Here is a 9,829-nt window from a genome sequence, read left to right as displayed (position 1 = left end):
AATTTAAATTGAAAAATTCGAAGTTTTGAATCCGGCGTTGTTTTGCGTATCAATTCATAAACCATGTGCCATGGAATGGGTACATCGAAAATCTCTTCCCAACTATTTTGCAATTTATATGGCACAGCTGTAAGTTTTTTGGTCCTTAAATGAAATTGGTATATGTTTTTATTTATCACACTTTTCTTTAACCATTTATGTTCTTTAATATAAGACCGACATACAAGTTCCTTACTTTTATCCCCTTCCACCTGCCTCTTCCATTTTTGTGGTAATGCCGCAATTAATTGGTTGTAATTTTGGGTAGAGCAGACATTTCCATATGTCTGTGTTAGCTGCATGTGTGACATTACTCCACCAGTCCTATTTATGATATCATTCACAAAAATTATACCTTTTTTAAACATTTCTTCGATAAATACAGTTTTTTTATCAATTACTATATTTGAATTTAACCACAAGATTTGTTGTACTATTTGTTCTGTCCTTTCAGGTGGATTAAACTGAAATTGCAACCAACTTTCTAAGGCTTGTTTAAAAAATAAAGATATTGGAAATGATTTCCTTTTCAAGCAACCGAAAGTGAGCAGGTGTAATCTGAATAAAGGGAAAAAGGCCCTTCTTGAACATAGGATGAGACATTCGTACCAATCTACTAGAGAACCAGTTTGGATTTAAGTATAACTTTTGTATGACTGATGCCTTTAGTGAGAGGTCTAATGCTTTAATATTTAATAATTTCTGCCCTCCGAATTCATATTCGTTATATAAATAGGCCCTTTTAATTTTATCTGGCTTGCCGTTCCAAATAAAATTGAATATTTTTTGTTCATATAATTTAAAAAGCAGGTCACTAGGTGTAGGCAAAACCATAAGCAAATAGGTAAACTGTGATATGATTAAAGAGTTAATCAGGGTGATTTTCCCACAAATAGACAGGTATTTTCCTTTCCATGGTAGCAAGATCTTATCTATTTTTGCTAACTTTCTATAAAAATTTATTGGAGTGAGATCATTTCTTTCTTTTGGGATTTGTATACCGAGTATGTCCACATCACCGTCAGACCATTTAATTGGTAAACTACATGGCAATGTAAAATGTGTATTTTTTAGTGATCCAATACGTAATATGGTACATTTATCATAATTTGGTTTTAATCCAGAGAGGATAGCAAATGTATCTAGATCCTCTAAGAGGCCGTGGAGAGTTTCTAGTTGTGGTTTTAAAAGAAAACATGAATCATCAGCGTACAATGACACCTTAGTTTTTAGGCCCTGGATTTCTAATCCCTTAATATTAATGTTTGATCTAATTTTAACAGCTAACATTTCGATGGCAATAATAAATAGATATGCCGATAGTGGACAACCTTGTTTTCCTCCTCTAGATAGTTTAAAACTTTCTGAGATTACATTTACATTTACATTTAAGTCATTTAGCAGACGCTCTTGTCCAGAGCGACTTACAAATTGGTGCATTCACCTTATGACATCCAGTGGAACAGCCACTTTACAATAGTGCATCAAGATCTTTTAAGGGGGGGGGGGGGTCAGGAGGATTGCTTTATCCTATCCTAGGTATTCCTTAAAGAGGTGGGGTTTCAGGTGTCTCCGGAAGGTGGAGATGTAGCCATTATTTACTATTTTACACCTATTTTACACCTAGGGTTACTATACATAATTTTTACCCATTTTATAAGAGATTCCCCAAAATTGAAATATTCTAGGCATTTATATATAAACTCCAGTCGTACTTTATCAAAAGCCTTTTCAAAATCAGCTATGAAAACCAGGCCTGGTGTCCCCGATATTTCATAGTGTTCCATTGTTTCCAGTACTTGCCTTATATTATCTCCAATGTATCGTCCATGTAAAAAACCTGTCTGATTAGGATGAATAATATCTGACAAAACTTTTTTTATTCTATGCGCCAAGCATTTTGCTAGGATTTTTGCATCACAACACTGAAGTGTAAGAGGTCTCCAATTTTTTAAATGGACTGGATCTTTATATATACCACTTGGGTCCTGTTTCAGTAATAATGATATCACACCTTCTTGTTGCGTGTCTGATAATCTATCATTTATATAGGAGTGGTTAAAACAAGCTAATAATGGTCCTTTGAGTATATCAAAAAAATGTTTGTATACTTCCACTGGTATGCCATCCAGTCCTGGAGTTTTCCCATCCTTAAAGGCCCCAATTGCATCAAGTACTTCCTCCTCTGTAATTAGGCCTTCACATGAGTCTTTCTGTACAGATGTTAATTTTACATTATTATTAGGGAAAAAATCCATACAATTAGTTTCAGTTAGTGGAGATGGAGGAGCCTGAAACGAAAATATATTCTTAAAGTACTTTACTTCCTCTTTCAAAATATCATTTGGTGAATCATGCGTGACTCCATCATTTGTAACAAGTTTTAATACGTTTTTTTTGGTAGCATTTCTATATTGACGATTGAAAAAGAATTTGGTGCATTTTTCCCCATATTCCATCCAGTTCGCTTTATTTTTGTAATATATTACACTGGATCTTTCTTGAATAAGTTCCTCCATTTCTTTTTGTTTTTCCTCTAACTTATTCTGTGCCTCTATGGTACCGTTTTTATTGTTATCTAACTGTACTGTTAGTCCTTCAATTTCCTTTGTTAATATGGACTCTTTTGATCGAAATTGCTTTTGTTTTATAGATGAGTACTGAATTGCATGGCCTCTAAAGGCACACTTAAAAGTGTCCCATACAATATGGGGATCTGCTGTACCTATGTTATGTCTAAAAAAGTCAGTTATAAATTCTTCTGTCCTAGTTCTAAACAATTTATCATCTAGTAGGCTTTGATTAAATTTCCAATATCCTCGCCCACGTGGAAATTCTGTAAGAGTAATATATATGCCAATTATGTGATGGTCCGACCGCATTCTGTCCCCTATCAAACACTTTTTAACTTTTGGTGCCAGAGAGAATGATATAAGAAAGTAGTCAAGGCGACTAGCTTGATTAAGCCTCCGCCATGTATATCTCACTAGGTCAGGGTATTTAAGTCTCCATATATCCACTAATTCCAATACATCCATGACATTCCTGATTTCCTTAAGTGCCTGAGGGTGATAGTTTGTAGTGTGATTTCCTTTCCGGTCCATAGAGGTATTTAAGACCGTATTAAAATCTCCCACTATAATAATAGAGTCTAGTGTTGCTTGTAGAGTTGATACATTCTTATATATGCCAGCAGCATACCACCCTGCATACCACTACTGGCTTGCTTCTGAAGCTAAGCAGGGTTGGTCCTGGTCAGTCCCAGGATGGGAGACCAGATGCTGCTGGAAGTGGTGTTGGAGGGCCAGTAGGAAGCACTCTTTCCTCTGGTCTAAAAAATATCCCAATGCCCCAGGGCAGTGATTGGGGACACTGCCCTGTGTAGGGTGCCGTCTTTCGGATGGGACGTTAAACGGGTGTCCTGACTCTCTGAGGTCATTAAAGATCCCATGGCACTTATCGTAAGAGTAGGGGTGTTAACCCCGGTGTCCTGGCTAAATTCCCAATCTGGCCCTCAAACCATCATGGTCACCTAATAATCCCCAGTTTACAGTTTACAATTGGCTCATTCATCCCCCTCCTCTCCCCTGTAACTATTCCCCAGGTCGTTGCTGCAAATGAGAACGTGTTCTCAGTCAACTTACCTGGTAAAATAACGGTTAAATAAATAAAATAAATAAATATATATTGTCAAAGAAGCTTGGATCATCATTAATCGGACCGTATAGGTTAATAAGCCATATATGTTTATTGTCCAATAACATATTTAAAATAATCCATCTACCTTGAGGATCTGTTTGGACAAGTTGCACATTTGGATCAAAGTTATTATTAATTAAAACCATCACCCCTTTTGAATTTTGGTTTCCTGTAAACAGTAGATATTATAATCCTTCTCTTTTAGCCAGGTAAATACTGATCGTCTTTTCTTATTATCTGCTAAGCCATTACAATTGTAACTGGCTATACTTATTTCACCACTTACCATAATGAGACACACCTTTCAATTCTTTTTATCAAAATATATGTTTGTAAACGTCCTATTAAAAAGTAACATAATGATTGAGTGTCTATATAGTTGTACCATGACATTTGCATCTCCACTAAGCAAACCTCCAATTGGTCCCCACTATTCCACCCGCCAAAAGCCCCCATCTCGAGTTGGGTTGTCATCCCAATGCCCGGCAGACCACCCCCGACCCCCCGCATCGCACAGCCCCGGACCGACTGGGATCCATCCTTCAAAAAGTGCACACAGCACCATCCACCGAACCGAAGCAGATCCATTGCCAAATGCATTTCCATCGCCCTCACCTCGATTTTTATTACATATTGCTGTGAATCATCCTCTATAGTCCCTAACATCTTTTACTTCTTCCTTCGCAACAGTTGTGGGATACACACATACACCCACACACATTCAGCCCTTACCCCCACACAACCATAAGCTCACCCTCTCAACAATTGCACCATCCCAGAGCCCAACTCAAGATGGGTCATGATTTACAAATGTACTTGCAGTTGCAGCTGCATGAGAAGGCCTGCAAGACCGCGCAAAAAATGAGCATAAATGTAGAGATTTATTTACCATTGTCACATCCTAGATGATGGAGGTCAAATGTACACCTTCTTCCTGAAACACCCACAATACGGTCATCCATTTTGAACATGTTCCCAAGCATCTCCATGCAGTCCGATTGGTTTCGTGCCACCAGGGCCACAATAATATACCCCCTCTCTGAATGTCCGAGTGTGACCCCCTCCCCATGGGTTACTGCAGCTAGTGTTGCCAGCACTGCCACTGCCTGGGTGGGGGCACCCCACCGGAATCCCCACCGGCTAGGTACAAGGTCGTCAAGGTTCTCATTAGCAGCTTTGAGAATTTCCTTGTTTATTATGCTCTCCCTTTAGGGGGCTTTGGCTTTGCAGGACCAACCCTGCCAAGCAGGCTCAGAATCTTGAGGGGGCAGTGCTGCTCATGGTCCCTGTCCTCATTTTGGCTGCATACAGACCGTTTACAGCATGCACATAAAACAGTTAGGGACTTCTCCTTAGTATCTGGGCCATTCATGTGGGTGTCTAGGGTATAGGGCCATGGACCGTACCATTAAAATAGGATAATAAATAATTAGATATAATTTATTTTAAAAATGTAGTTCCCCATGATAGGACAATAAATAAATAAGACGTATAATTCATTATAAAAGTATATCCATCATTTGAACAACATTGAAAGCCCTCTCATACCCGGCCCACAGCAATACACTGGCTCTGGGATATGCAACTATTTCATTACTCACTCACTCAACTTTCCAAACATAACAAATAAAAATAAACACACACCACACCATCCACACATACTGTGCCTTCTGTTTACTTAGTTTTTATCTTCACTATGTAGAAATAGTGCTTGTGTTCAATTAGTTATATGTGAAGATTTATAGAAAAGCTATATTTTGTATTGTATTGTTACAATCAGTAACCGGGCTTGAATTGTGTTTATTTTCCTCATCTATGAGAACTTTGTAATTTTTAAAATAACCATGGAGTAATCTTTGTGTCTCTGAACAACTGGTTATCAATATATAGTTTATCCACGACGAGAGCTACTCGTTTCGCTTTTAATCTATTTTCTTTGAAAATTGGATACAGAACTTGGATACAGAACGTTCTGCAATTTCTTTCGGAAACTGATCATTCATGCCAATTTTGGTCCCAGCAAGTCTTTTACCCAGGCTTTTAACCATTATTTTATCTTTAAATTAAGCACATTTGGCAACGATTGGGCGTTCGTACCTCTGCCCTCTCTGTCCGAGGCGGTGTACACGTTCAAGTTGGATCTTATCGATAACTTCGCGTGGAATCTGAAGCGCTGCAAAAAGGAACTCTCCTAACTACAGATTCAGGAACCTCTCCTTCTTTCTCTTGGATACCTGTAAGTACCAAATTCTCTCTCATGGATCTAGTTTGTATGTCCAGTAAGCATTCTTTCAGAACGTTGTTCTCCTTTTTAAATTCATTCATTTCGGTTTCAATCTTATTGACCGTCACTTTTAGCACGTGTGTTTCCTTCTCCAATGTCGCAGCTTTTTCATCACTCATCTCTAGGCTTGCCTTCAAGTCTTTTATATCTTTACTAACTAATTCAAGTATACCCAGTTTGTCATTTATTGATTTTAACAGATCGGTTTCGACCTTTACCATTGCTGGTGTTGAGAATATTAGATCATCCGTGTCGGTTGAGGAGTCACGTTTTCGTTTTTGATTCGGTTCCCCTGTCTTATTCTCCGTCATGTTTGGGTGTTGCTTGTTTTCGTAATATTTGTCGATAAATGTCTCTAGTCTTAGGATTTGTTTTGTGTTATTATCCAGATTGAAGGTTATCCCCCACCAGATTATTTAGTGCTAATATTTTAGTCTAATTTAGCAGATATTTCGAATATTATGTTTTATCTTGAGGTGCTCTACATAACTTCGCTCAGTCCGCCATTACCTTTACGTCCGCCGTCTACGTCCTACGTCTTAGTTTCAAAGCACTCTTAGTTTCACAAATGAATAAGAAAGTGCAGCAAATGACCTAATTCGTGTTGTCACAGTAACAAAACAGTGGCATGTCAAGTATTAATTTGGCAATATCAATGTTAGTTGATATACTATCAATATGGAGTTGACAAATACACAAAAACAAGACAAAAGTAAAATAGTCAATATTGACCACCAACATACAAATACAGACACTGACATACAAATACAGATTTGAACAAGGCAGAGAGAAACAGAAGACCGTTTATAGAGTGGCTGACACTCCCATGGATGAGGAGTCCCCTTTCTACAGCTCAGTGTAACTGACTGGGGTCTCATCATCGGCAGGCCGAGCTCCGAGTTCTGATAGGCTGTAGAGGTTCAGGTGGAGTGCTCATCATCACCCACAGAACATTAATGGCCCAGAGGAGAGATGACATGCCCAAGAGGACGTCACAGTGGCCTATCTGGTCAGTACTTATCCAGCCAACAGGTAGCTGTTTGCCACAGTGAAGGAAAGGAACCAGCTTCAGTGGAGCAGCAACCATTTTGGATTTTAATCCTGTCCGTCCGTTCGTCTATCTGGCCGTCATTGTATACTCATGTTTAAGGTCAGGGCAGCGAGGATAAGTCAGTCGGCAGAGATCTGTTGGTTGGCAGTGAGGAAGTAGGGTGTCTGTGGGGGGGTGAGGACTGGCTTGAGCTTTGTGAACTCCTCGTCAAAGTTACTGATCCGTGGGAAGAACGGGGGTACCACGTTTTTGTGAAGCAAAGCCTTCCAGTCCCTGGGATGAACGAAAGTATACATCAAATGATTATACATTTCATTGGATGATTGCCTTCATTTCAACATTGTAGGAAAGTTGGCAAAGGCGCTACAACAAAAATCTTGGTCATGCTCAAGTGAAATGAAAATTACCCACAGGCCACAAATAAGGCAAGTTTTTACCTGGAAGAAGCTGTGTTTCTTGACCTCGTTGGGTCCAGTCTCCTGATCCCAGCCTCCTTTCAGGGTTTTTCTGTAGTAGCTGCAGCACAATAGGAAAGTATGGCTCAGTATTCATCCCACTATCTATCTTTGTATATTTTTTCCCCACAGTTTTCATTTTGTGTATTTGCAATGCAGCTTGTTGTTGATTCCGACTGTGTAAGGAGAAGGCAGTATTCTGTACAAGGCAGTATACCGAGAGGATGGCCCACATACCTTTTTTGCCCACATACCTTTTGGATGATGGAGACAGACTCTGGGGACAGGAACTTCGGATAGCGCACTTCATCATTTACTATGCTGTCAAACACCTCCTCCTCATCGTCACCAGGGAAGGGAGACTGCCACAGATGAGAAGAGAGAGAGTTTTCATTGTCATGAAAGTCCAAACAACCTCATTCCTATCATGATACCAGCCGAAAACATCTTAATTTATACAAGACCAAAAATCCTTATTCAACCAAGAACAAACATACGAATAAAACGTAATGGGTTCACCATAGGAGTGGACCTTGTGAGCCTACTAATTGGAGACATCCTCTAGGTATTTCTATTCTACTGACCTCCCAGCATCTCATAGAAGAGACGATGCACCACAGAGCTAAGACAGGACACATATGGCCCACGCACCACCAGTTTGAGATCTCTGCTATAGGTTATTTTATTCATCTCTGTGCTACCAACCTCTCCCACCAGCATCTCGTAGATGAGGACACCCAGGCCCCGCCAGTCCACACAGCGGGTGTAGTTGTTGTCCGTCAGCACCTCTGGGGCCAGGAACTCTGGTGTGCCACAAAATGTGGAGGTGAGATCTCCGTGACCCATACCTGCAGATACACACACAGGAGGGGGAAATATAACTTTTTAGACAGATGGAAGTGTGTACCCAGGGATTTTTCTGCCATTGAAATCCTTGGGTGGGCCACCTAAGCTTTTTTTGGGGGGGGTTGCCTAAGTCCAATAAAATAATTGAGAACTAACAATCACAAAAAAATCTATAAAACTGCAATATTTTCTCTCAGCTCCATGGCAGAATATGTAGAATTGCAGGAAATCAGCTTAAAAACTACACGCCAAGATGGGATTCTCTAAAATGTTCTCATATTCAGCCGGACCGACCGCACCCCCTGCCACGCCCATCACCTAAGCCCCTCTTTTGGTATCAAGACCTTACTTCGTGCAGCAAGCTTGACACTGTTGTCCCACTTTCAATAATGAGGCGTTCCTTAGCCCAGGGCTAAAAGTGAATAACTTTAAATTAAAGAGCAACATAAATCCTTGATTAATAACACTGAATGTTCATTTAATAAACCAAGTGAGTGGGTGGGACAGTGGGTCTCAAAGGCAATGTCCCAGAAGCCATAACCATAATGTACCGTACCTTTCTTGCACAATCCAAAGTCTGCTATCCTCACATAGCCATCTGCTTCCATCAACAGGCTGTCTAGCTTCAGATCCCTGAGAGAGAGAAAGAGAAAAAAAGAGACAGGATGAAATTAGAAAAAGAATGACTGACAGGCAGGTTATTAGGTGTGCGAAGGCAGAGCGCTGGAAAGCAGTACTGAGATATCTTACTTACCGGTAAACTATCTTGTTCTGGTGCAGAAACTCTAGTCCCAGCAGCATGCACGAGGAATAGAACCTAAACAGGGCACAAAATGGCACCCAGCAGAACCTAAACAGGGCACAAAATGGCACACATATAATGGTGAGTTTTGATGTATCACCAACTCTAAAGCTTGAAGGAGAATTAGACAAGCCTCCATTAACCATTTGTAGTCACTCACTGGTACATGTTTAAGGTGCCTGTAGATAGTATACACAACCCTTGCATTATTTGCATATTTTGTTGCCTTAAAGCCTGGAATTGCAATGCTTCACGCTAAGTTTGCTCTCACGCTGTCATAATGGAGCCTGTGTGTGTTGTGTAAGGCTTACTGAGCTCTGTCTCTCAGCGAAGATGTTGATGTGTATGTGGGTCATGAGGTCTCCCCCGGGGGAGTACTCCATCACAAAGCACACATGGTCCGCCGTCTGGAAGCAGCCATGCGTATTCACCAGGAAGGGATGGTGGGAGGAGTTGATCGACTCAAACTAGAATCACAGAAATGCACACGAACAAACACACACGACAGAACAAACACACACACACACATGAAAAAAATAAAAAACACACTACAAATAACAATACTAGTATGTTTCAGGTGGAATGCAACTGCTAGCATCTTTCAAAACCAGTTCCCTCAACCTGTGTTATGTCTAAATTCACTCACTGTTCGC

General features: G+C 40.1%; 1 protein-coding gene across 1 annotated transcript; it reads right to left on the bottom strand.

Moving 5' to 3' along the window:
* Positions 1-5,148: 5,148 nt before the first annotated feature.
* Positions 5,149-9,500, bottom strand: LOC129863211 (serine/threonine-protein kinase N1-like). The gene is made up of 7 exons (XM_055935127.1): positions 9,337-9,500; positions 9,129-9,224; positions 8,931-9,007; positions 8,234-8,376; positions 7,783-7,890; positions 7,511-7,589; positions 5,149-7,346 (listed from the first exon to the last, which is right to left on the bottom strand). Exons 1-7 carry the CDS (start codon positions 9,390-9,392, stop codon positions 7,174-7,176), a joined length of 732 nt encoding a protein of 243 aa, XP_055791102.1. The 5' UTR covers positions 9,393-9,500; the 3' UTR covers positions 5,149-7,173.
* Between the last annotated feature and the right edge of the window lie 329 nt (positions 9,501-9,829).

Source organism: Salvelinus fontinalis, chromosome 10 (assembly GCF_029448725.1).
Source record: "Salvelinus fontinalis isolate EN_2023a chromosome 10, ASM2944872v1, whole genome shotgun sequence".
NCBI lineage: Eukaryota > Metazoa > Chordata > Actinopteri > Salmoniformes > Salmonidae > Salvelinus > Salvelinus fontinalis.
This window is presented reverse-complemented; position numbering and strand designations above follow the sequence as displayed.

What these genes read in the sequence shown, in the direction of transcription:
- LOC129863211 (XM_055935127.1), bottom strand. Translation starts at nt 9,392, where the DNA reads ATGCAAATAATGCAAGGGTTGTGTATACTATCTACAGGCACCTTAAAC. An exon ending in ACGAGATGCTGGTGGGAGAG is followed by an intron (nt 7,891 to 8,233) that starts GTTGGTAGCACA and finishes CATCTGTGGCAG; the next exon opens with TCTCCCTTCCCTGGTGACGA. An exon ending in CTGTCTCCATCATCCAAAAG is followed by an intron (nt 7,590 to 7,782) that starts GTATGTGGGCAA and finishes ATTGTGCTGCAG; the next exon opens with CTACTACAGAAAAACCCTGA.